The sequence below is a fragment of the Astatotilapia calliptera genome, chromosome 8, assembly GCF_900246225.1.
Source record: "Astatotilapia calliptera chromosome 8, fAstCal1.2, whole genome shotgun sequence".
NCBI lineage: Eukaryota > Metazoa > Chordata > Actinopteri > Cichliformes > Cichlidae > Astatotilapia > Astatotilapia calliptera.
This window is the reverse complement of record NC_039309.1, coordinates 21,285,243-21,312,324: the sequence shown is the minus strand read 5'-3', so window position 1 is coordinate 21,312,324 and position 27,082 is coordinate 21,285,243. Positions and strand designations below refer to the sequence as shown.

Genomic DNA, 27,082 nt, shown 5'->3' with positions numbered 1-27,082 from the left:
TCCGCCGCTGTGGAGGAACAGAAGCGAGAGCGCGCTGAAGAAGCCAGATGTACCGTGATAATTAGCCGAGGATATTAATGGGAATAACGGGATTATGAGGATTTGAGGAGAAGTCACCAGAATCCGGTGTCTCGCAGGGCGAGGGATTAAGTTAGGCGTCTTTACTTCTTCCCTCTGCCGTTATGGGGATAGACCGGCGGCGGAGAGCATCGCTGGCTCTCACCTTGAACTTTCTCGCCTTGTTCCTGGCTGTGTCGGCTCTCACCACCAGCTACTGGTGCGAAGGGACACGGAAAGTGGTGAAGCCGTTCTGCACAGGACCGGTCACCACCAAGCAGTCCTTCTGCATCAGGTTCAACAGCACCAACATCAACGACACGCGGCTGGTGCAGTACATCTGGGAGACCGGGGAGGACAAGTACGTGTTGAGGAAGTTTCACACCGGCATTTGGTTCTCCTGCGAGCAGAACATCAACATGACCGGTAAGTTTGGTTTTCTACAGAAGTAACGGCGGACTGACGGCGGGACCGCTGTGCGCGCTGAGGAGGTGCGTCACGGAGGGAGACGTGCTGCTCCAGCTGCGATGAAATAAAATTAAAAGTCCGGGTTTTAATGCATTGACTTTTACGTTCAGTTCCACATCAACAAGGACTGGATTTGGGGATTAATCACGGAAACTACTGAGAAAATTACATGGAAATGTCACCAGGAAGTCATAATCTGACAATGAGTATTATATTTAACTAACAGGTTTTTGTGCCCATTGTTCAAAGGATATCAGATAGAGAAGTTCATAGACAGATTTATATAAACTCAGGTTCAGGATGTAATGTCAGTACACGCAAAGACATTTAAATTGCAAACACAAATACATGAATAAAACGCTAATTAATCACAATTTAGTAATATTTATGATTAAACAAGCAGACAATGGAATAATCATGTCTGGGAGCCTGAAAAGAGCAAACTAAATATATGTAATGTTGATTAATTGAATTATTCTTGGAATAGTTTTTATGGGCAAAAACATTAACAAAGCAAGGTTAAAGGTATATTTCACCCGCTTCAGTGGTTCTTCTATCACTGAGTGTGAAGCACTACGTGTCCGTGTGCAGACCACCATAAATGCATTTGTTGCACTGACAGTAGAATTTCTGGCCAGCACACAGCTATACGCTGCATTTCAGGCAGAAGACTGTGACACCCTAAGAGGGGGTGAGGGGGGTTGGGTGTTCTTGTTACTACATAATCACAGACTGGAACTTTTTCTTTAAAATTTTACATCGTAACTTTATCTTTGTGGAATATGGAGGAAAACCATATGAAGTCTGACATGCTATCAGCTTGGTACATGAAATAAATGTTTAATTTACGTTCTTTTACAGGTGAGAATTGCAGAAATTTCCTTTATGTTGCACCATCAAACGAAAGAGGTAAGTTTTTTTGGTTTTTGTTTGTTTTTGGGTTTTTTTACGTATAAAATGTTACTGCAAATAAAGACTTTTTCAGGGACATGGCAAAATTCTCAGTCAATCAGAGCCTTTATCAGTTTTGTCATCTCAAGGCTTAAAATAACCCAAAGATCTCTGTCATCTGTATGGCTGCTTTCTTGTGACTCTAAATAAGCAGATGAATCTGAAGTGGACGTTTCAGTAATTTTGTCAGTGTGATGAAATGCTGGCCAAAGTCATTTGGTTCTCCACTGACCCTCTTTCAGATATTTTTTTCTAGACATTTGTTTAAGCGTCTTTAGGCCTCCAAGTGATGTATTAAGTTTTTTCTTCATCTTCATCTTCTTCTTCATCAGCACTGACTTCCTGTCATTTGAAAGTGAGTCAGGTTCCACCCCAGATTTTTTTCTCACATAATTATCCTATATTGGAAAAAAAAAAATCAACAGCTATTGGTGACACCATGGAGTTGTGGATGACCTAATCACTTGTGCTGCTGCTAGGCAATAAGAAACCAAAACAGTAAATCAATCAGATCCACGTGGTTTTCTCCCAGTTAATTAGTGCCCCGAACGCTGCTGTTGTGCTAAAATCTGCCTCTCGTTGCATTCTCGGTGTTTAGCACACAGAGTACAAATGAAAGAGGATCTTGGTCTCTGGGTCTGACAAAGTCAGTGGGGAAGTGCGTTAAACATGCATTTTTCTGATGGTCAATCTCATATTCTCGTACTATTTCAAAATGGGGATTAAGCCACATCTGGGTCTTGGGTGGAGGTTGGAAACAGTCATCATGATGTCACGCACTGGTTGATGAACTACCATAGCCACAAAATAATCTTTCTGTTAACTTCCTGCTTTTGTTTTTCCAACCCAATATGAAAAACAAGGGGTGAGTGTGGATGAGAGCCCACAGACACTAACCCCCCTTGAAACAGCAACTTGTCAATCAGAAAATAGCCACACCCTAAATCATAATAATGTTTTGATCCCAAATGAGACTGACATAGAAAAATGAACAAAACCTATATAGCACATTAAACTTCATGATTAAGATCATGAAGTCATTAGGAAACTAATAACTGATGTCATTTTTAAGTAGGAAGCAGGGATATGCTCTCATGGACTTAGATACAATTGTACTTCTTGCTGTAACCCTCTGCAGGCTGTTGGAAAGAAAGCAAGTTGCTATGAGCTACTATTTATGTCCTATTTATTAATGTCCTAAAGTAAACCAAGCAGAAGAGAAAAATATCTGTGCTATATTTCCTGGCACCAACAGTGCCATTAATTAAGCAGATCCTCCCGTGGGTCACATTCACAGGGTCAAAAATGTTTCCCAAAATCTCAACTCCTAAATTTTAATTAGAGCTAGCACGTAGTGAATATATTATGTATATTATGTTTGATACTCAGTTTTTCTTATTCATTTTTTCTCAGTCAGAATTTTATAGTAAAAGTTCAGTTTATTTTGTCAGGAGGCAGTACGACATGACAGAGAAGATACGTATTGTACCAGACTTAGCAAAACAAAAAAATAATTTTTTTATCATAAAAAAATGGGAATATTTTCTAGACCATCAGCGGGGAAGAGAGGGGAAAATGTAAATCCAAAGTCTGATTATTCCACTGAGCCCAACCTGCTTCTTTATTTCCAGAAAAAACTGACAACAAGGTTTTTTGGGAGGGTTTCACTCAGTTGTAGTTGCTGTCAGAAATCTTCCTTTTTGTGTCATTTATAGACAGAGGTGGGTAGAGTAGCCAAAAAATTGTACTCAAGTAAAAGTAGCACTACCTCAACATAGTTTTACTAAAAATAAAAAGTAGCCATCCAAGAAATTACTCAAGTAAGAGTAAAAGAGTATTTAGTGAAAAAGGCTATTTGAATACTGAGTAACTGATCATAACATCTGATTTAATTTTTAAAAATGAGATAAATGGTAAATGGCCTGTATTTATATAGCGCTTTACTAGTCTCTAAGGACCCCAAAACGCTTTACACATCCAGTCATCCACCCATTCACACACTGGTGATGGCAAGTTAGATAATCAGACAGACAAAAATATAAAGTTTAGTGCAAATTTTAAAGACTGAAAAGCAAAAAAACATGAACATAACATGATTACAAAATAATAAATCTAAGCAGAAGAAACACTTTTCTAATTCATTATTGAACTAATATTTAGAGAAGGTGATATAAATATATGTTAGAATAGTATAATACTACAGGTAAAATACTTCCAGTGACAGTATATGGTGTTACTTTATTTCTCCAAATGGCACAACAGACTCAGCAGATAGAACAACATTAAAACAACAAATAAGAAGTCTCACTTCGACATAAACTGTAGATTTGTGTCTGTGTCTCGTGCATTTTTGGTTAAAACGTTTATTATTCATTCAGTGAAGTTACTCACACTGAGTAACCAGACTTTTTTCTCAAGAGTAGCAATACTTCATAACAATGTTACTCAAGTAACAGTAAAAAGTACAGTGTAGTAAAACTACTCCTAAAAGTATTTTTTTCCCAAAAACGTACTCAAGTAAATTTAACTGAGTAAATGTAATTAGTTACTACCCACCGCAGTTTATAGCTCACTCCTCCACTAAAACCAGATCCCCAAAAATGCCTTATTTCAGTATATTTCAGTAACACAAAGAACTGTAGTGCCTAAAAACTACAGCGTACATCTGTTTTAGAAAAATATTGCTGTCTTAAAATAAGAAAAAACAATTAACTGACACCTGTTTTGAAAGACTGAGGTTAACTCCCTCAGACAATGGCAGGCTAACACTTTGTTTCATTCAGTTGTTTTATACAAAAAGAAGAAAATTCATTAAAAATGCCATCTTTATCCTTTAATCCCTCCTACACACATGTGCTTCTTTCTTTTCTTTAACTATGCAAACAATTAACTGTGTGCAGACATGTAAAATGCTGCATAACAAGATGTGGGCAGCAAATTAGTAATCTGTAACCAGGCAACTCCATATGAGCCTCGCCGCAAAGACAAAATAGATCCTCGTATAAAGAGATCTTCAGCGACTGAAACAATAACTTGGATGCCAGACTCTTTAAACAGAAGCCTGTACCGTTGTCCCTGTACAACAGGTTTAGAGCATCCATCTCTTTGCAAACCATTTGCCAGCATCATGATTAAAATACTAGGATTTAGCAAAACAAAGAAACATTTCTATGGAAGGGGCTTAATTGCAGTGTTTTAAAGCCTCTATCTTTTCCACCTGCCTAAATTAAACTGAAGAAATCTTTTACTGAAGTCAATTTAAAGCAAGCAAGAAAAAGAATTTTTAGCTGAAGGACGTATTTCTGTCCACAATTCATTCAGGGATATTTTGGGTAACAGGCATGTTACGTTTATTACACACCTTATGATTAATTAACCACACACTAACTGCCTGCCCTTGGGTGATATATGCAATTACACTACAGCGTACACTGACAGGTTTTTAAATCCGCTGATATTTTGTTCTAACACGTATATAGACTCCAGCTCAGAATGCTCTGCGTCTCTGGGTAGATCATGCTCTGTATCCTCTCCCTGACTGTGAAGGTTAATGATACGGGGGATGGGGTTGCCGGTGCACCTTTCTCCACTCACTCTTCCCCGCTTCCTCTGCCTTTTCACGTCTCTGCTCCCTTCCTTCACCCTTGCTCACCCATATTCTCCCTCACGCCCCAATTTCCCTTCTCTCTCCCCACGACGTCACACTTCAACACCACCATCCACACAACTTGATTTTTTGTCTTCTTCCTCTTGGCCATTACTTTGCTATAACAAACTGTTTTCACAGGTGTGCTGTGGCTGTGCATAGTTGCAGAGTGCCTCTACATTCTCCTGCTGGCCACCGGAGGCATCCTTATGTCCATAGAAGTGTGTCACATCGGCAACGTCATCGACGGGCTCAAGCTCAACGCCTTTGCTGCCATATTCACTGTGCTGTCAGGTGAGAAGCATTAATATAATTACCATCTTTGCCATCAAGTTAGTGAAAAGCATCAAATCAAATAGTTGTGATTCAATGAGCGCTATTTTTGTTCATGTTTGTTTTGTGCTCTCCAATGAAAAGATTACAGATACTGTGATTGTTGTCAGTATCTTTTTCCACTTTAGATGAGAAGAGCTTTTATTTGGACATATTACTAACTATACTATATATAACTATATGTTGCTGCCATTAGTGAGTCTTATAGCCTCCCAAAAGTCAACTGGAAAACCTTGAAACTAGGTTAACTGGCTTCCAAAGTTAGAACTCATTGTTGTTCTCTTGCGTTAAAGGGAGGATTTTCAATAAAGCCAATCATATGTGGGTAGCAGATACTGAGTATCTTCTTCTGCTTTCTACGTGTTTGTAACCAAAACCTGCTCAGACAGCGTTGGTCAGTAAAATAAAGTACGGTATTGAAATTTAAATCAGAAAGATGCTGCTTCCAGGAGTCTTTGTCTTCCATTTGTCACATATAAACTGATATGTTGCTTCCATTACTATTACTCCAGTTCATAACCGATAGTGTTCCATTGTTTGATTTTCATATCCAGTTATGCTTTTATTGCAACTATTTTAGATATGTGTCGTACTTAAAAAAAAGAAGAAGAAGCTATTGCTAATCCAGTGCTTTCCAGATGATTTTTTTGCAGGATGGGCCAAAGTCTTACAGTACTTTTCTGCATTCATTCAACTCATTCAATGTTTAATTGAGTCATTTTGACCAGTTCTCCAGCAACACTGGCTGAAATGCAGCCACAGCCTCTACCATGTTTTACAATTGACTTTAGACAGTCACTGTTGTACCTCTCACCTGATCTCTTCCATGCATATTGATGAGGATATACATTGGCAGTTCTTCCCATCTAGTTCACAAGCTCCCGAAAGAGTGTAACAATATGCCCTGAGGGGGGGGAAAGAGGTGTTTTAGAATTTACCCCCCTCCACGTAAAAAGTAGTAAGACAGATCAAGGACATTGGAGGAAATCTGGAGCTTTAGATGAAAACCAAAGCAGACAATTCAGATTTTTTATACTTAGCTCTGCATTAAGGGGTTGTGATGTCATCTTTGTACACGGGATGATGAAAGAATCTGAGATGATGGAGGAGCTGTCAGCCATGCACTCAATGTAAGGGACAAGGACAGGGCATGATTAGTTCCTGGAGGCAACTGCATGCTTGGGTAGGCTGGGGCTCAAATGGGAGGCGTTAGAACTGATGGCTGTCCTGTTTTTCTCTACTTCAGACTTTCCAAAAACCTGTGAATTGTGGTGGATCGTGGTCTCTTTGGTGTTCTGGTTTGATTATTGCTAAGAGACTTGACAGCCAGGTTTGTTATCAAATGCGCTGATAACTTGCACTATGAAGAAGAGCATATGAATTTGAATTCGAGCCATTTTTCAGTCAGTTGTAGTTTTTGTCGTGGTTTAAGCCATGCTCTCCTTTTTACAACTCACTAAACTATTAAGTTTATATTTATTTAAGGAGGAGGAAGTTAGCCTACCTTGCAAGTTTTTGCAAAAACAGAATATTTATGGATTGCTATAGTGCTGAAATGTGGAAAACTATCAAGAACCACATTTTGTTTTTTGTGGACAAGGGCCTTTCCCTTATTTTTGCACGCGATTACATTGGATAGCATGAGAATCTGAAACTCCAAAGTGAAACTTTCTTAACCTCCCTTAATGGCAAGGTTACTATTAAATTTTATTAGGTCCTGTTGAGGCATTGGCAGCTCCTGTGCACTCAAGAATGTATTTTTCAGCATTATGTAACGCACAAAAAGACAGCATCCTGTAACTTCACCTGATTTTGGTAACATACCGATGCACCAAATGAATAGTGACAGTATTGCATTGATGTTAGGCTCCTTGTCCATGAAGTCACCGCATTCTTTGCTAATATAAAACTGAAAAGTCATGCCCTGTAGAGGACCCCAAAATAAAAATTAACATTTACTGCAGGAACGTTTATCCAAGCTTTAAATACACTTTTGCTAAGTACTGTAAGAAAACTATAGCAAACGCTTGAGATATATACTGATTTTATTCCGTTTCTGTTTAACTTTAAAACCACTGAGTCCTTAGTTCTGCTTCCTTGTTGGCATTTATCCAGTCATATATTCAGGCCAGTTGTAGCCTCTCAGCCCTGAAAAGATTTCCAGCCGGTTTGCAGTCTGCCTCCCTCTCTCGGTGGAGGAATTAACAATGACCTTCTCTCTAATCCACTCTGTGAAAATGATCCCGACCACCACACTCTGGGCAGTGATTCAGCAATGAAAGATACTCGACTCCACGACAGTGACTCACAGCTTTTTGCTGCTTTGACAGGTGAAATTCAGAAAATGTGTTTTTAAAAAAACAGAAAAGGCTACAGGCTGAAGAATCGTACAACCTGTAAAACCGAGGTCCACACTTTGACCAATTTATTTAATGCTTAAAGGTTGTAACATATGTGTGTACTGTATCTATTCTTTAACTACAGGCAGTTCTAGTTAGACTATAGAAAAGACGCTTGTAGGCCTGGAGTAAAACTGATGCTATACTTGATCCACGGCTCACCCAAAATATGTTAGCATTTTGTGAAACACACTTACCAGCTTTTGTTATGTCAGTGACATGAGAGAATCAGTACTCTTCTCATCTCTGGCTAGAGACACATATTGTTTAGCATTGCTTAATTTAAAGACCTGAGGCAGCAGAGAACAGCTAGTCTGGCTTTATTGAAATATGTCTAAAACATGATAACGTCATAAATTAGCATGATGTGTTGGATTTGTTTAATCCATTCATAAACCGAAATGCAGTAATGTGCAAAAGTCTTGAGCCTTCTCATTTCTTGATATATTATGAGGAAAACGGGAAATACATGCAGAGACTGAAACATGCAGTCCTACAGCATATATGTAAAAAAAAAAAAGAAAAATCCCCCGCTTGCCCCTGTGGGCGGTCAATCCTTCAAGCTCGGGTCCTCTACCAGAGGCCTGGGAGCTTGAGGGTCCTGCGCAGTATCTTAGCTATTCCTAGGACTGCTCTCTTCTGGAAAGAGATCTCCAATGTTGTTCCCGGGATCTGCTGGAGCCACTCGCCTAGCTTGGGAGTCACCGCACCTGGTGCTCCGATTACCACTGGGACCACTGTTACCTTCACCCTCCACATCCTCTCGAGCTCTTCTCTGAGCCCTTGGTATTTCTCGAGCTTCTTGTGTTCCTTCTTTCTGATGTTGCTGTCATTGAGAACCGCTACATCGATCACTACGGCCGTCTTCTTCTGTTTGTCTACCACCACTATGTCCAGTTGGTTAGCCACCACCATTTCGTCCATCTGTACTGGATATCAGCCACTTACTCTATCTGCCGGTGGTACATACTGTGCAGGGGCCTGTCCTTCCATGATGGTTCCTCGCCTTCCTCTTTCTTGGGTTTCTACTGCCTGAGGTATTCACTGAGCACGTGGTCGCTTGGGGCCATCTTCCTGATGTGTATATATATATATATATATGTGTGTGTACTGTATGATAACAATATATAAACAGTCTGAACTGTTTTTCAAGCTTTCTTCTAAATGAAACAGACTTGAAGTAGACTTCAGGATAGTTTTCCAGGCTCCTTGATGGACATTCAAAGCACTTCTTTGGATGCTGGTTGCCTCTTTTTCAGTTCTCTGTCAAAATGATCCCACACTGCTTCAATATCAATGTTGAGATTCAGGCACTGGGAAGGCAAATCCATGACTGATAGTGTTCATTTTGTGCTTTTCTGTTCTGTGTTTCATTGTCATGCTGAAAAAAGCATGACAAAAAACCAATCAGATACTTTCCAAATCGTTTTGCATGGTGGATTAAACTCCGATGGCACTTTTCTGTGTTCATAATTTTATCAGTTTTATCAAGATCCCCAACACAGAACCATGACAAAGCCTGCCCTGTGTTTCATAGATGGTTGTACTTCTCTCCTGACCTTCCCAGAACCACACTGACAACGATTTAGATTCTTGTAATTTTTTAAAGTGATCCTGAGCTATAGTTTTCCAGGCTTTCTGAAGGTCTTTCAAAGTTTTCCTGTGGACACTGGCTGCTTTTTCACTCATTGTCATTCTAGTCTACTTTCTGTTTTTTAAGCCACTTAACATCACTATGACTCACTTAAACATATAAGCTGGTCAGATCCACAATAACATTTTCTGCTTGCATCAAGCTTGTAACTTTGCAGACATCTTGAAACCTAATTTAATTAATTAGCTAAATTAACTGTAATTTCAGTGGTCACTGGAACATAAATACTGCATGTATAGAATCAGCAGTAAAACCAGAATAAAAGGTGTTTTAAAATGCTTTTAATGCCCAATACTGACTTTCTTACTGTAGGAAAGAAAAACTGTTCATTTTGGTAAAAGGTCACGACAAGGAGAGTTCTATCAAGAACAATGTGGATACAGAGCAGTGTCCGAAAGCATTACAAAAAAATGGAAATATTACGTTTGCTCAAGCCCAACGAAACTTTACTTCTTTGATCTAACTCTAAGACAAGACATTGCTTTGATTGATGCTTTTCTTCAAATAGTCTGTTTTAGTGAAATGTATTTTGTAGGAAATTGGTGCAAGAATGAGGTTTTTGTCTCTGCTTGGATCAAATTTTCTGTCATATTTGTCTTTTTCAAAGAATCCGGCTTTATGTCTGTGAAGGAAAGGCAAAGTTTTTAAAAACTTTAAGAGACCAAGAAGATTAGAGAAATTCATTCAAGAGACATATATGGATATGTGGTGAGCCTGAGGCTGCATATTGATTAGTTTGACGTTAGAGTTGGATTCCCCCTAGTCTGACTGTTGCTTTGATTTTAGTACAGAGTAACCCAAGTTCTCTTTTGATCCTGTTGGCATATGAGGCAATGACGGAGCTATAGTCTTACTAGTTAAGTGTCCTCAAAACTTCATATCGTGTATCAGGTGCCTTCTTAATCCTATATGACTTTTTTTGCAGATGAATACACTGGGAATGACCTACTTTTTCCTTAAACTGGAATATTTACAAAAAAAAGAAGTAAAAAGCAAATTGAAAGTTCTCATTCAAATAGATTTGTATAAAAGTGATATGGGTAATGCATCATATTTATCGTCATGACATCAGCACCACCCCACCCTGCTTGTAATCACAATTACTTCAAACCTACATTGCCATTACATTCAAATCACCACAAACTGTATATAAAAGATGGATGCAAGTGTCTTAAACATGCATTATTTCTAATGGCCAGCAGGGAGGGATGTTCAAAAAGGCATCAAGCTACATGGAAGTCTATGGAAAAACAGCCTTCAGCTCCTTTGACCTTAGTAAGACTTTTCCTGATCAGTTCAGATCAGTACCTTACATATTCCTCTGGTTATCAGTTTTATCACTCCTCATTTTAAAATCACCAAGATGGCAACAGTACTAACACTCTGCTCAAGCCTTTAAAGTTTGAGTTCAGGTGACCATCTTTTGCCTGGCATAGACTCAAGTGAGAAAATGCACCTCCAAACCTATTGTCAGTTTAAAAAACTGGTGAAGGTTTAAAACGTTGTAGCAAGGATGTTATAAGATGGAAAAGATAACTAAGATTTACCTGATTTTTTTATTTGTCACTTGTTAATCATATTGACAGTTTGCTTTTGTGTCGTTGTGGATTGTGCATCACTGTGAATCGTGAGACTTTATTATCTCCTTTCCAAATGGGAATCTCTGAGACTGACAAATGAAGCTAATCAGAAGTGCCAAAATCTGCAGTTCCTTTAATGGCCAACTGAAGCTAGATCCATATGTGAGTCAGTCCCCCAGACTCCAGTGTTGAAATGCCCAAGTAATTGGCATTTAAAAAGCCATTACTTTACAGTAAATGGATGTAGACGATGCTGGATGATTTTATTTTATCTTCTATTTATTTCTGGTGCATTTTACTGGCAGGGGCAGGCTGAAGGTTGACACCTTTTCCAGGGTCTGTCTATCACAGCAGAAAAACTACTGACCATCACTCAGTCATCCTGTTGTGGTCTTGTGATATTTTCATTTTCACCTGATAGGTGCTGAACCTAGCATGCTCTCCTGCAACTAAACTCAGGAGTCGTGTTTTCACACACTTACCCAGTGTTTTGCCAGCTGTAACGTTCAGTAAGATAGCGAGTGAACTCTCAACCCAGGCCGTATGTGTCATGTTTTATTTATATATGGCTCGCTGTCTGAAGAAGTGAGCAGTTTGCATAAATAGAGGGGGTGAAATCTGTGAGGCTGGTACTCAAGTGTGAGTGTAGTTTTTATTTCTCTAAAACACAAAATCATTTAGAATTTTTTTACGGCTTTTGTTGCAGTTCGTCGGCTCTCAAACATCAACGGTTTAGTGTCCTTGTAACAGTTTGTTTCTCTTTTTAATGGGCTGAATATGTTATGTTAATGAGGTCTGAGCTGAAATTTTATTACACCTGTCAGTTATGTGACGTATGATGAGGCGTGTGAGGTGATGATGAAAAACAGACGTATTGGGGAAGTAAAAGAAAGAGAGGCTTACTTTGATGTGAGGAATGAACTTAAGTTGAGCTGAATTCGGGTAATTAATGTGAGCAATGTGAGTAAAAACTTCAGTTTTTGTGCTGAGTGTGTGTTAAAAAAAATAAAAACTGTGGTTTTAATAGCGGGTGCCTGCGGAACTGCCAATTTGTTCCAATAGTAAGAGTGGTCATGCTAACTGTACTGTGTGTGACAGAGACTGCTGCTCGTTAGTGTATAAAGAGCCTGAGGGGACAGAAGGAAATACTGAGCAATCTGGAGCTATTTTAGGTGATACTTAACAATCTGAGAAAAATGTGACATGTTTCTCATAAACAAAACCAAAAAAGCATTTGTATTCCTTTAATTATATTTCGCATTACTTTTAGAAAATCTTTTTAAACATTGCAGTTTATTAAAAAAACAAAACGGTTATGCACCATTTAAATACAGCTTATTAATACAATTTTTCTTGATATGAAAGAATCTTTTCTGACTTTTTCAAAAAAGCAAGTTTCTCCAAACTCTCTATTCTCCATTTGTGTTACACTCTAACTTGCCAACTGTCAGCTATTTTCTGCCTTTTTCATGCTGCCCAAACAAAAAGAGCCTCAGTTTCATTCTAATGAGAAAGCTATACACAAGACAAACTCTGAAACTCTGGCTTTTTCCACTGGACCATATAGATGAAAGGAGTTCAAAACATAGACTTGCCTTCAGTTGATAAGAGCACATAAAAAGACCTCTCTGAAAACTACAAAAACACCTTTGAAAATGTTCAAGTTTTCCTATTCACCTTGCTCTGCAATGTTTTATCTCAAATAAATATGAAATAAAATATCCATAAAAATTAAACTCTACTTCAAAGAACACATGCTCTGGCGGATTAGATTAACAACACTTACCGGTAATACGCGTGTTCTCAATTTTAACAACTTTTTTTTTTTCACCTTCCAGCACCTTGTCTTAATACCTGCAGCTTAAAGCAACTGATCTCCAAAGCAAGAGAAACGTGGCACAGCAGCAGCAACAAGTTTACTTATCTCTGACATGGAGACAAACATCTGCTAGATAACCACACTTTCTGTTTCTATTTCTTAAATTAGTGTGTGCCTAGTGTACTAAAGTGTGCATGGATGTGTTGCTTGACTACTTAAGGCACAATGAACCTGTAGTTATTTAAGAAACTACCAAAATATAACAAGAAGTAACAATTTGATTTTATGTTGGAGGACTGCAGATGTTTTATATGTACAGAACAAATATTTCAGTGTCAGTGGAGTAAAGCAATCGTTATGTTAGAGAAATCATCTGCTCACCAAGTATGTGTAACCTAGTGACAAGCCTGTGAATGCTGGCTAGTAGCACAGTAACACAGCAGTACTTGTTTTTTCAGTCCTGTATGCTGGGCTGCATATTGTATGCTTACAAGTGTACTAATCTATCCTTAGATGCTGAAGAAAAACAGGACGCCTACAAGCTCAGGAGAAGCTATATTAGCACAGTAAAAAAAAATATGCATAGAAGATGCACCTAGTGCAGCTGCTGTGATAGTGTAGGTAAGTAGAAATGCACAGATCAACCAGCCAAAGATCAGAATCAAACGAGTTCCAGGATTCTCAGCCCTGACTGACCAGTCAGCCTCATGTATGACATATTATGAGTCGTCCTGTTTCATGCCTGTGAAAAATCCACAGTGGTGCAGGGAAATGGTTGTGTGCACACTCACAGGCATACACTAATGCCACATTCCTTAATAAGTTGGAATTTCTTAGTGTCACAATTTGAATCTTGAATGCCCCCTCAACTTGGATTTCCCACTTGGAAGGTTGGAGTAGCCCTACCAACCCTCGAGGTAACGGTCCAAGATGGCAGCACTGAACATGAGCAAAAGTAAAACTGTAAAACCTGTCCTGCCAATGTTGTGTATGTGTGACTGACTAAACAAGCCATATGCAGAGCACTGACCAGGCTCTATACATGAATGTGCTCCAGCTGTTTTAAAAGCAAAAAAGTTTTATGTTGTATTGATACATGAATGGCTCTAACTAGCTTATCTACCTAGCAAATCCTGTTTTTCTTTTTTGGAAGGCCAAGTTTAGAGGTATTTGGACCGCAGCAAAACATGCACTATGACTAAAGACACAACCCACTATGAAAACATACAAAACACCTTGAAACAAAATTATTTGTTTACATTGTAAAGAAGCTAACAAAGACAACAACCCAGTTTTAACCAACATAATTTAATATAAAAAGAGCAGCTTAGAAAGGCAGCTTCTCAGAAGTAAAGATGAGGAGAACCATCCATCCATTTGCTTCTGCTTATCCTTTTTCAGGGTCGCTGGAGCCTATCCCAGCTGTCTTAGGGCAAGAGGCAGGGTACACCCTGGACAGGTCGCCAGTCTGTCGCAGCGCTAACACATAGGCACAGACAATCATTCGCACTCACATTCACTCCTATGGGCAATTTAGAGTTTCCATTTAACCTAACCCCCCTAAGTGCATGTCTTTGGACTGTGGGAGGAAGCAGAGAGAACCCACACAAACACAGGGAGAACATGCGAACTCGACAAAAGAAGACCCCGTCCTGATCCTGATGGTAGAATTAAACTCAGGACCTTCTTGCTGTGCGGCAGCAAAGCTGACCACCATGTCACCATGCTGCCCCAGTCCCACTGTTCAAGAACATGTGTCTATAAGTTGTGGGAAAATTTCATAATAATGATCTTCAGTGTAATTGTGAAGCCTGTGAATGCTCTCTTCTTGTAGTCAGAGGAATTGAAATTTGAAATTAGTGTTTTCTTTTTTTTTTGCACACATCCTCCTGACTTTTTCGGTGAAGTCCTTGCACATTTCAGCAAGCCATATTTCTCATGAACCACATACTGCAGATATTAAAACAGCGTTGGTTTGTAGTAGAAGAGTGAAGTTGTTCAGACCTTCAACCTATAAACATTTGAAGCATTGCAAAATGAAAAATAAAACAAAGAAGACCCAACACTGTTGACTAGGTAGAATACTATATCAGACAGTATTAGGGCAGTGGTGTTAAAAAAGGGGTACTACACAGTAGTAAACATGTCCCTGTACCACACTGTTAGACGTGTTGCTGCCATTAAATTACAATAAGCTAATATTATTTATCAGTTTAAACAATTGGGTTTATTCTTTTCTTACTTACACTTTATACACTATTCCAACTTTTTGGTATTGTGGTTCTATTATTTACTAATATTCCAATACGAGGGAATATGTTGCACAATATCTCTCAACAATAAATGTTTTTCGGTCTGTACTAAAATAATTCTGCTGTGTTCTTGTATGAAATCACACTGTGACATCCTGTTTCTGATGTTCTGACCAGATACTCAGAAAAAGACTGTTCTTCAGCCAACTGGAATTAGACGAGGCATAATGCCCCACAAGAGAGAGAAAAACAATTCATTGCTCTTCGTGTGTTTGTGACTTTGAGTAAAGCATATTGTTTGTGTATAATCTTTCACATGAGAGCATTGCAGATTAATGACATGCCCCTACTTGCAGTTTGGTGTTGTTGCTGTGCATAATGTATAGCTACAATTTGATAGGTCTGACATGCCGAAAAATGAAAAGTGTAAAGTTTGACATATCCTGTGACCGGTATTGTATTAGCCCCAAAAAACACATGTATTTTTTCTTTTTTCATATCTGCTATGACAGATTTCTCATGCAGTTCTAAACGCAGGATTAAAAGCTCAACCACCTTTTGTACACTGGATGAATAGTCATTTTCCAAACAGCGTGATAAAGGACAAATAATCCTTAGTGTCAGACTTCAGTTGTAGCTTGTGCACAATGACAAAACAGATTAAAAAAATCTAGGTGCCCCCTGTTGACTGTGAGAGAGCTTTGCAGCACAGATTAGGCTAAACTGCTTTCTCGATGTTGTACGGCTGAACTGGATCAAAAGCGTCACATCTCTGAGGCTGCTTGTATATGTTAAGTGCTTTGACACTAAAAATAAATAACCTTGCAATGGCATGTATTGACTTCTTTTGGAAAAAAGTGACCTTGTGTTAGGAGAACAAGCATAATTTCCAGATGACAGAACGTGCTGAGACTCGGGACTGCGATTTGTTCCACTCATCCTGATGCACGGCTGCCTCTGATCTGCATAACATTATGATAATGTAGCACTGTCATATCTTTAGGAATAAACATGAGCTCTGATAGGGATGAGATGAGAATTTAGGTGTTTGGTACTGAATCTGGTGCACTCATGTTCGGCCCAGGGATTTGTGGAGTGGGGGGGGGGCTTATGTGGTAATCGGATTGGTAGGCTACAAATCCGTAGCTTTTTATTCCTGTGCTGGTTTGTGGGCAAGGCAAAATCCAGCACAAAAAAATCAGGTGCAAAGATGAAAATAATAAATGAAGCGAAGCACAGAAAACCAAGCAAGAGGCAGACGAGGGGAAGAGATGGGAAGAATATGAAAGGACAAAGAGTATACCGGATAAGTGGAAGATGCTGCTAATCTCTACTTTACGTTTTGCACCCAGTTCTTGGTATATATGGATTGGACTCAGTTGATGGCTGCTGAAACCTCCAACAAACAATAGTTGTCCTATTACAGGATGAAAGCACGCCTGTTGAGCATGAGATTTCTTCACATAATGAAAAGGGTGTAAATAAATAGGAGATGTCTTGTAATGTCTGGGCTATCTTTTATTCTAGCTTCTCCAGCTCAGTACAATCTCCCATCAGTGTTATCCAGCTTGCTGAAAGTCAGAGTGTGCTTTTTGCTTCCATCTTTTCCATTCATAAAGAGAAAAAAATATTAAATATGATTTACACAAAGATAGGAAATTTTAACACCTTTGCTGTTTTCCATTTTTTACACAAAATCAGATTGGAATATTTTTCACAGTTGTTCTTTCTCACATTTGCCACAGCAGACAATTTTATCCTGCAGATATGTTTGCACTACTGTAAATAAACTATGCCTGAAGTACACAGGAAGCTGAACTGGTAGATGTAACAGGAAATGGTACCAAGATGCTAAACAGCTTATATTCTAATACATTTAACACTGCAAATGTGGGAGAAGTACAAATGGCAGCAAGCATGTCATTTGTTGGTGTTGTCTATATCTGTTAGTTTTTTCTAATTTCTAGTTTTAATCTCAATTTTTGGCATTTATCCTGCAAACATGCCCAGATAATAAAGAGCTGCTTAAAAAGAACAGAGCAAAAAAAAGCAGTATGAATAAATATTAAATGTATAATAGAGAAAGACTCTTTCGTGGCTAGAGTTTTCATTATTACCATCATAAAAGGTGAAACACTGTACTGCGCTATTAATGAACCGTTTGTTTTTTAATAAAATAAAAACTAAAGAGTAAATTTGTTTAGAACGAACAAAAAAGTATGTTTGTGGCAGGCACTGCTGCATCCAGTTAATGGTTCCTCTGAGTATAAAGCTTTATTATCTCTAATTAGTAGTACATTCAAAAACTTCATAATTTTAACAAAGTTGAAAAAAGTTAAGTTAGTTAGGAAAGCTTGTGCATGTTCTTATCCATCATTTTCCTTTCGTATTTTCATGTATTCTACATGGATCTTAAGCTAGTTGGAAAGCTAACTTGCTGCCCAAGATACATAGTTTTACTTTTACTTGCTCAGTATCGCAAGTAAAAGTACAGAATGTTACTGTTTGGGTTTTTAAAATCATTTGGCTAGAAAAAAAAGCTACAGCTACATAAAAACTTCAGCCAATTCACAAAGTAAGCTAACTGTCGCTTGTTTGCTAACTACAGCTCATGTGCTAGCAGTAGCAACAGCATTGCTAATATATTTTTTTTCCTTGTTTAGTCTAGTGTGTGTGTGTGTGTGTGTGTGTGTGTGTGTGTGTGTGTGTGTGTGTGTGTGTGTGTGCGTGTGTTATTGTATTGCAATGACTCACACGTATCTTTGAGACGAATGTGACCCTGAGGACACTTTGACAAGGCAGTTTTGAGTCCTTTCATAGGTTGCTATATATAGTTCTGTCTGTGGATGTATTTTATCAAATTAATAATATCAGTATTATAGGAGGGCTGATATTAAAAGCTAATATTAGCTTTTTTGATAATCTGCTAGCGACAGCATTTATAATGGCCAATAAATGAAAATTTTAAACTCGAAAAAAGATGTAGGAGAAACACTCCAATCCACCAGGGGTCGAATGTTGGGTGTTTTTAACAGTAAATTATAGGGAAATCTATTTTCCTGTCGTGTGTCTAAAAGAAAAAATATCGCCTGATATATCAGAATATTGGAATGCTAAATCACCACATCTATATCATTGGGGTGCATTGCATCTGTGCTAGATGCTTTTCTGAATGTTTACTGGTGTGCAGTTAGGATTAAAGGCAGGTGAGAATAAGGCAGTGCTGGGAGAAATTCAGCTCTACCCTCCTACCATTACCTGAGGTCTGAGGTCTGGGTTTCTCTGCTCCACTGCTGCCAACACAACCCAGCCACAGATAAGCAGCCAAAACTGGATGGATGAATGTTTCTACAAAATATGTTTTTCACCAGCGTGTTGCTGGTGTAACTCAACTGTTTGATTCAAATATAGTGTAAAAATTACAATTAGTTAAAAACCTTTGTTGTTTTCCTTGTAAATTGCATATTGGCCTTGAGCTGAGCATGCCTAGCAACAGAAGCTTAAAGGGAACAGGGTTTAGGGAAAAATGAATTGTCTCTCTGTTTTCCCCTTGACTCTCGTGGTCTTCATCTCACAAACAGTGGCACGCTGAGATTGGCTGTAATTACCATATTTATGCCTTCATTTCTTTCATTGCATTAGTTGATCCTATTCCCAAGCAGAAGCCTGCTTACGTGCAAAAGTAAATAACTCCACCAACACTGCTGTATTCTGAAATTTACTGCAAGATTTATTAGCAGCAGCAGCACTGTGAATGGTATTGTTTTCACCTCGTGAGTCAGCTTGTCATCATGGGAAATTGTGGGCCTGGATATACCTACTTTAGCAGGAGCTGCTCACAGAGGCTGTTTTGGGAGCAGTAGCTGTGCCATGTTTTCAAATAAAACGGTAAAATACACCCAGTTTATAATTAACTAATAGTTAATGAAAAATAGTACATTAATTACTCACTAACATAACAAAAAGCTCTCTTCAATGAATGGTTTAAAACACCGACAAAGTGCAGACACAAGGATGGCAAAAGTGAAAGGCAAAGTTACTAGATACTAGTTAGGTCTGCTATAATATATGGTTGGAGATGGTGGCACTAACAAAAAGACAAAAGTGGGAGCTGGTGGCGGAGTTGAAGATGTTAAATTTTTCATTGGAAATGATGGACAAGATTAGAAATGAGTACATCAGACAGACAGTTTGGGATTCATGGATGTAGAGAAGGAGGATATGATGTGTTTGGTGTGACAGAGCGAATCTTATGAGCTTAAGAGATGCACTCAGTGGCCACTTTGTTAAGGTAAAAATACTAATCCATCACTGTAACAGGGACCCAGTGGTTTCAGGTAAGTAGGCATGGTGAAGATGTCCTGCTGATATTCAAACCGAGCATCAGAATGGAGAAGAACGTTGACTTAAGTGGCTTTGACGGTGGGAGGGTTGTTGTTGCCAGGCAAGCTGGTCTGCCTGGCAACAACCTGGTCCTTTCAGAAACTTATGATCTACTGGGTGCTTCCCACATAATCACCTCCAGGGTGTACAGAGAATTGTCAGAAACTGGGAGAAAATGTGTTGTTGATGTCAGAGGTCAGAAGAGAATGCCAGAATACTTTGAGCTGATAAGAAAGCAACAAAGCTCCCTTGGTTACATCTGCAGTACACAGAAGTGCATCTCTGAATGAACCAGGTGAAGCAGATGGGTGCAGCAGCAGAAGACCACGCGATGTACCAGCTAAGAACAAGAAACAGTGGCACCTGCTGGGTCATAGGCTAGCCAAGATTGAACAACCGCGTGTGATTTAAATGCCGCAGCTTATGTAATATTTTTTAAAAACTTTTTTATCAGAGTTCTCCGTGTTGTTCCCAGTTCCTTGGTGCGCTGCTTCTTCTTCTGGTTATTAAGGAATAAATGAGAAAATAATAATGCAGTAGACAAAGAAAAGTTGGTACACCTGAAAGTTGCATTTCACTGTTTATTTCTCACAGTTTTAGTTTTATTTTGTGCTCCACTTGGACTTTTCTGATTGATTTTTCAGCTGTTAGTGAAGTCTTGTCTATTTTTCTTTATGTATTTATTTCGTTTTAAGAATGTGTGAAATAAGTAAAGAAACAGAGAATCAGTGCCTAGTCTGGCCACATAGTTAGAATTTCAGCTCCTGTAATATTTCTCTCTGTATGTGATCATTTGCCAACCCTAAAAGAAATACATTCTGTAGATAGCAGCACTACTCGGTGTGACTCGCTTAAACAGTGACTCACTGTAGCTCAGTACCCCTTGCAGTAAAATGAATAGTGAAGGAAGCATGCAGATTCAGCAAATACAGAGTATGACTAATCAGTCCATGTGACAGTGTTATTGAATTATTAGACCATTAATAGTCATTTTTAATAATATTTTAGTTAGTTCTGTGGTTTCATATCCTGGGATTGGTCAAAGGATATGTTAAATAGCTGAGAGGCAGTTAGAGAAAATTCTTCTGCTCTATTTTATTGCGTTCTTAGAGGTTTAAACTTTGTGTAATAGCAGTGTTTGACATGTATATGGTTGCAAACAGCTGCTCGTGTATGCGTCGTCATGTGTTACATTGTGCAATACTGCCATCAAGTGGTGGCTATCAAGAAATACACTTAGCAGGTTCTTTGGCTGCCAGTGTGGGTAAATCTTATTGATTTATCAGTGTTTGTGTACGTGTGTGTGTCCAGGTCTGTTGGGGATGGTAGCCCACATGATGTTCACCACAGCCTTCCAGCTGACAGTCAGTCTGGGCCCAGAGGACTGGAAACCTCAGACGTGGGACTACAGCTGGTCATACATGTGAGTGATGTTGGTTCTTTTTATTTTGCTCCCAAGCAGCCAGACATTCGTGTCATTTTTAAAGTGCTCTTGAACAATAATTCTCCAGGCTTTCTGGAAGTCTTTCAAAGTTTTTGTTCGGACATATAATCTAAAAATCAACAAGGTTTGTGAGTCACTCCAAGCCGAGTTTGGAGAATTTTTCTGAGCATTAAATTCTGACGTCTTTTTTAAATTTATTTGTAGCAAAATCGGTGAACTGACTGTAACTCAACAATGATTCCTTCTAATCATAGTTTTGTACAGATAGCACATCTATAAATTACACATTGTCATGCAGCCATGTGCAACACCATGTGTAAGGACATAACTGCAAGATGTTTTTTGCATGAAACTCCTTTTCTGTCCCATTTAGGATTTGAACATTTATGTTCTGCTCACTGCCAAATACGTGAGCTTGTTAAACTTCAAACATGAGCTTTTACAGGGGCGTTTTTTTGTGTTCCTGTGCCTCCTGGTACAGTAAATTGTCCACAAATTATGCCTTGCTTCAATGCAATTTTAACAGTTTGCAAAGCCATCTGTGGGCCAGACTGAACCTTTCAGCACCTCAGTTGTAGCCTACTTTTCAGTCTTTTCATCTGCTGCAATCACAGGTCCAAAAACTGAGCTTGTTAAGTGGATAAAGGAAAAAGCCCACTCTACAAGATAGCTTAGTCTTTTCTCTTTGTGTCTCCTGTGCTGTTGCTCTCAGCCTACTTTTCTGTATTTCTCCTTACCCCGCTCCCTCCCATTACAGTCTTTGTAGTAATTTCTTTCTTATCCCACTGTTTCACCACTTGGCCCTTTGAGTCCTCACTTGTTTGTTCTCCCAAAGCATTGAAATGATTTGGTAAAATGTTCTATACATTGGTTATTTCATTTTTGATCAATTTAAATTGCACAAGAACAGCAGAAATATGTAATACTTAGTTTAACCATGCATTGCAGTTCTTTTCTCAACTTTTGTTTGCTTTGTGCTAAACTTGGAGCCCAGCTGATATTGAATTTTAAATCACTGAGTACTGGTATCAGTATTCAGTGATTTGAAAGGCAAACATTTCAACAGATTAGCCAATATCTTTTTCTTTTTCTGTGTTGCTAGTGGGAAAGCTTGTATTTATCAATCACTATAAATACTAATGTTGATAAATCAGCACACAGGTAATACTGGCCAGTAACACCAGCCTGACAACAAATGGGTTTGGCTCTAGTTAAACCTCATCAGTTCGATCTTTATTCCTTGTTAAACGAACAATTATGCCTGAATAAAGCAGACAGGTTTGCAGGGCTTTTGTGATGAATCAGCGCCACCCGGAGGACAATTCCTCCTTCACATTGGCTGGACTTTTATTCTGCAAAAACACGATGAAAGCACATAGACAGTTTTTTATCAGCATAGTACATCATTTCTGGTGGTTATTTAATATAGAAAAAAAGAATCTTTTACTCATAAATATCATAATTTATGCATTCTTGTAAATTTAGGATCAAATCACTAAATTACAAAGAAAAGAGAGCCAGTTTTTGGAAGCCACCATCTTGCACCGCTGTCTTGAATACAGCAGACACAGTAGAATAATAGTGTTTTATGTTCATGGCTTGAGATATACGTTGCATGCCTCATTAGAAGATCACAAACAGCTCTTTCAAGCTCCAGCTATTTAGCATTAGTACATGTATATTCTTATCATTTCCTTCTCATTATGCCTCTGTCCTCCTCCTCTGCTTTTGTCTCTTCCTCATTTTCACCTCGTCCTCTTCCTCTTTACCTCAAGCTTCATCTCCTCAACTGAAGTCGGGGCTCTAACACAAGAAAAGGTTCATAAATATGCTTATTTAGTCTCAATATTGTCGCAATTACTTACTCACCGTCTCTGGACAATGAGCTGAACAAAAACAGCAGCTGGTTTTAAGCTAATATTGTGCCAGCTAGTGTGCCAGACAGCTGAGCTAAACAGTAGAATGACACCCTACACTTACTGCAGATGACCAGCAGTCCTACAGAGTTTTTTGTCCTACAGTGGCCAGTGTAGCTGAGATTTATGAACAAGATTCAGTCGACTGCAGTCTGCAGTCTTTTGACATCTATTGGGGTGGCTGTAGCTAAGGCAGTAGCGTAGCACACCTACTAATTAGAAGGTTGTTGGTTTGATCCCTGTCTGTTCCAGCGCTAAAAATGCTAACCTGAAGTTGCTCTCTGATGCATCCATTCAGACTGTGAATGTTTGATAAAAAGGCACCTGCATAGGAAAAACATAGAAAAGTGTTCGTGTGACTGGGTGTGACGGGGTGTGACGGGGTGAATGAGGCAAGTTGTGTGAAGCGCTTAAAGTAGAAAAGTGCGATATAAGCACCAGTCCGTCTACTGGTGAGATTGTACATACTGCACCTTTAAAGTCACCTGTTCCTGATTGCCCTTCCCTCCTTGTATTTAGTCCGTATCTATAAACATGGTTTTTGTGAGGTAGCCATTGTTGTATATGCAATGTTTTCTCTTACTGACTCACCTCTCTGTACCAGAAAACCCATTCGTTATGCTAAAAAGTTCACAGTGTGCTGTCATTAAAACAGATTTAGATTGTCTTAGTCTATAAATGTGTGAATAGCAATTTTTAAACAATGGTGCACACGTGTAATATGCTGCTGTAAAATTGATAACTTATCTAAACAGGCATGTATATTTTTTTTAGCTATTGTTTGTCTTCTGATCCCTAATCAAAGCAACCCCTTTGTTTACTTGTCAAATAATTATTATTACTTGATCGTGACAAAAAAAATTACCTTGACAGTATTTTATGTTGTCACAAAGTAACTGTTTTCCCAAGATATCAAAATAATATGACAACCTGTTTTCAGTAGTCTGAATTTTGGAGGAAAGAGGCTTTTTGTGTTTTGATCATTAAATAAAAGAGACTTTCTATCAAGATAAAGTTTTCAAAATCATATTTTCATGTTTCAATGAATGCTTTCACTTGAGGATGCATTTGTCATACCTAGTCTGCTATCAGTATTTAACCTCTTAAGCCCCAACGCCCCCTGATACGGGGGCAAAAGGTAGGCTTGGGGCTTAAGAGGTTAAAGTAAGGAGGTGGAGGTGCCAGAGTTGAAGAATGTGACATTTTTATTGGGAGTGGCCACGATTTAAATGTTAGTATATCAAAGGATTAGCTCAGGTTCTGTAAAGGATAGAAAACTGAACAAAGGGTGTTGAATATGGAGCAAATGAAGGAGTTCATGGTGTTTTCGTTTCTTTCCTTAGTTTGGCATGGAGCTCCTTCACGGCCTGCATGGCATCCTCAGTCACCACCATCAACCGCTACACCAAAACCATCCTGGAGTTCAAGCACAAGCGCAGGAACATTGAGAAGAACCTGAAGATCAAGCAGAAGCTGTTGGAGCTGGACTCTCCGGAGCAGGTGTGGGACATGTACATCAGCTCTGTGCCGAGCACTGCCGAGGAACTGCTCGACCTGTCGTCAGATGGACGCAAGCTGTCCAACACCTCCATCTTCTTAGACCTCAATGACCTGCCAGATCCACAGGGAGAGGAATACTGCTAGACAAGCAGCGTGTAGCATTTTGAAACATGATTCTGTCACTGTCATGTCCAGTGTCTTACAAGGATGTAAATACTTTAAGGATAATGAGATCATGATTGAGACCTCTGGGGATTTTAAGTGATTAGCCAAAATGTTCAACATTTAGCATCGTAAATCACAGCACTAATTTGGAAGCATATTTCTGGTCACCTGATAAACATAACTCTTGTTTGGTCTTCACCATTCCTGAGAACTACAACAGGATGTTTAATTTCAGGTTTTTCACTGTGTTCAACAGATACTTGCTGACGGGTGATGACAGCCATGAACCCAAAACCATAAAAGCACAGCAGGATATTACATATTTTCAGCATAATAACTTCATATTTAAGGCAGAAGATTTAAAGGTTTGGGGGTTTTTTACACATCCTTAAAAAAATCCAGTTTTAGTTTTATATTCATGCGTCATTAGCAAGGTTACAACAATTATTGTTATTAGCAGGAAGACTATTTACCTTACTTTGAATAAAAAGTCAATTAAAAAAAACTAACTTGCATTTTCAGATCATCATATCATCTTTTGTTAGAAAATAATTTAGCCCTTCACAAAAAGCAGGGAAGGTATTTACTCGGAACTTATTCTGTATATTTGTGTAGTGACAAAACAACAAAAAGATCTGAAAAATAAGCTTTTCACCATTTAAATGATGGTCAAACCTGATCTGCTGTGGCACAGCATATCAACAAATATACTGTCAATATACAGTAAATGTACCATTGAAGCTAATTACACTACTGTAAAATTCAAAATGAAGGTTTGCCGTCTCCTCAGCAATGATCTCAGTGATTACAGTGATTGTTTATTACCTCAGAACTCATCAAATGTACATGGAAATTTGATTTGGAAACTTATCCTGATTCTGATAAAAGTCAGAACATGATATATAAAAGACTCTACGGGGACCCAGTTGGTTCAGGCCAACTGTTTAAAGCTAATCAAGCCTCCTATAACCTACATAGCTGTCCCGTTAAAACTGGGTTATAGCCTTATCCAGATTTCTGAAACCAAAACATATACAAAACATAACTGGGATACTTCTGCATACACCGATGCTCAAATGGTACATGTAGCTTCTTCCATGTCTAGTACTTCTAGTCGCTGAGCCCACCACAGTGGTTCTTCCCCGTTCATAAAAGATAGACATACCCATCATAATGTTTTGAAATCCTAAGTGTTCCGGCCGTCTCCATCAGGGGGCGTAACAAGCATGGTTCAGATCTGATGAGAACCTGAAGACACTGGATGAAGGTTAGCTGTGCACCAAAGCATATAAATATCATCATCTATTGAAACTAGCAACATTACAGAAATGTTTGCTCTAGTTGTAAATCATCTGAGAAATAGGATACATTTTTCTCATTGGCTGTACAGAGGCCACTCTTCAGTCGTTCTTATTTTCCATGTAGGAGTCACCCCATGGTGGCCGTTAGCATAAATGAGAATAGGTGAAGCTGAGGAACCTAACAAAAGCCAAGAGAAAAGCTCCATAGAAAGGACAGTGATCTGATCGCTTCTTCAACATCTCCAATTAGTTCAGTGAGGCGTAAAGAGTCTTGGGTTGCTGAATTTTAAAGTTTAACTATTGATGAAGGTGTACAAAGTTGCTAAAGCTGCGTGTGTCCATGACTCACTCAGCTGTAAATAGACATTGCTGGACCGACAGTATCCATATATTGATACACTGCCTCACACCTAACCAATCATGTAAACCAAATGGGATTTAGTGGCATCAAACACACTGCATTAGGTCTTTAGAACCGAGAAGTACGACCACGATCGAGGAACTGTAGCAGCATTGCTCTGTCTAACACATGGAAACAAAAGATGATTTTAAGGTGTATAGCAAGAAGGTTCTGGGGGTGGAGGATGCCTGCAGGCCACGCTGAGTGCCTTTACTTCCAGTAGCATGCCTCCACTCACGCAGCATGCTCTGTGCTCACAACATATGAATAAGGGCAGTGGTGTTTCTCTGAAAAAGTGACTGCTTTAGAGGAAACATGTATCTGTCTGTGCAAACTGCCAAAACCCATCAGCGAGAGAACCGCGCGTCTTTTGAAGCTCTCTGTGTTAATATTTACTTGATGATGGGGGTGTTTTTCTTGTATTGACACACTGGGATTGTTGCTACTTACTGTCATTTAAGTGCATTTCAAAGTATATCTTTGCGTACCTTATTTATTTGTTCAGTTTAAAGTGAAATGTAAACGTAGATGACTTGACAGCTTATTCTTCTTGAGTTTAAATTATCTTTGACTCTCCTGGGTTGCAGTATACGCTGAAGCATGGATTGTTGTGTTTTTACGAGTATGTCATGACTTATTTACAGTGGCATTTTTTGTGCAGTGTTCATTAGTTGCTTTTTTGTGGATAATTGTTTTAAGCTTAATATGTTAATATGAATAATACGTTTTTATGAAAAGATTTAATTTGAGGCAATCAAGGAGCATATGTGATAATAAAGAAGTTGTTTTTATCATATTTTCTGCTGGGCTTCAA

The 27,082-nt window shown here is 38.7% G+C and overlaps 1 protein-coding gene across 1 annotated transcript; it reads left to right on the top strand.

Moving 5' to 3' along the window:
- gsg1l2b (gsg1-like 2b) lies at positions 1-27,062 on the top strand. The gene is made up of 5 exons (XM_026177404.1): positions 1-483; positions 1,387-1,434; positions 5,264-5,416; positions 20,854-20,965; positions 24,246-27,062. The coding sequence occupies exons 1-5, from the start codon at positions 183-185 to the stop codon at positions 24,544-24,546; spliced, it is 915 nt and encodes a 304-aa protein (XP_026033189.1). The 5' UTR covers positions 1-182; the 3' UTR covers positions 24,547-27,062.
- Positions 27,063-27,082: the final 20 nt, after the last annotated feature.

Excerpts from the sequence above, each read along its gene's own strand:
- gsg1l2b (XM_026177404.1), top strand. The coding sequence starts at position 183 with ATGGGGATAGACCGGCGGCGGAGAGCATCGCTGGCTCTCACCTTGAAC. Across the intron at positions 1,435-5,263 it reads TGCACCATCAAACGAAAGAG|GTGTGCTGTGGCTGTGCATA; the intron begins GTAAGTTTTTTT and ends CTGTTTTCACAG. Across the intron at positions 20,966-24,245 it reads GACTACAGCTGGTCATACAT|TTTGGCATGGAGCTCCTTCA; the intron begins GTGAGTGATGTT and ends TTCTTTCCTTAG.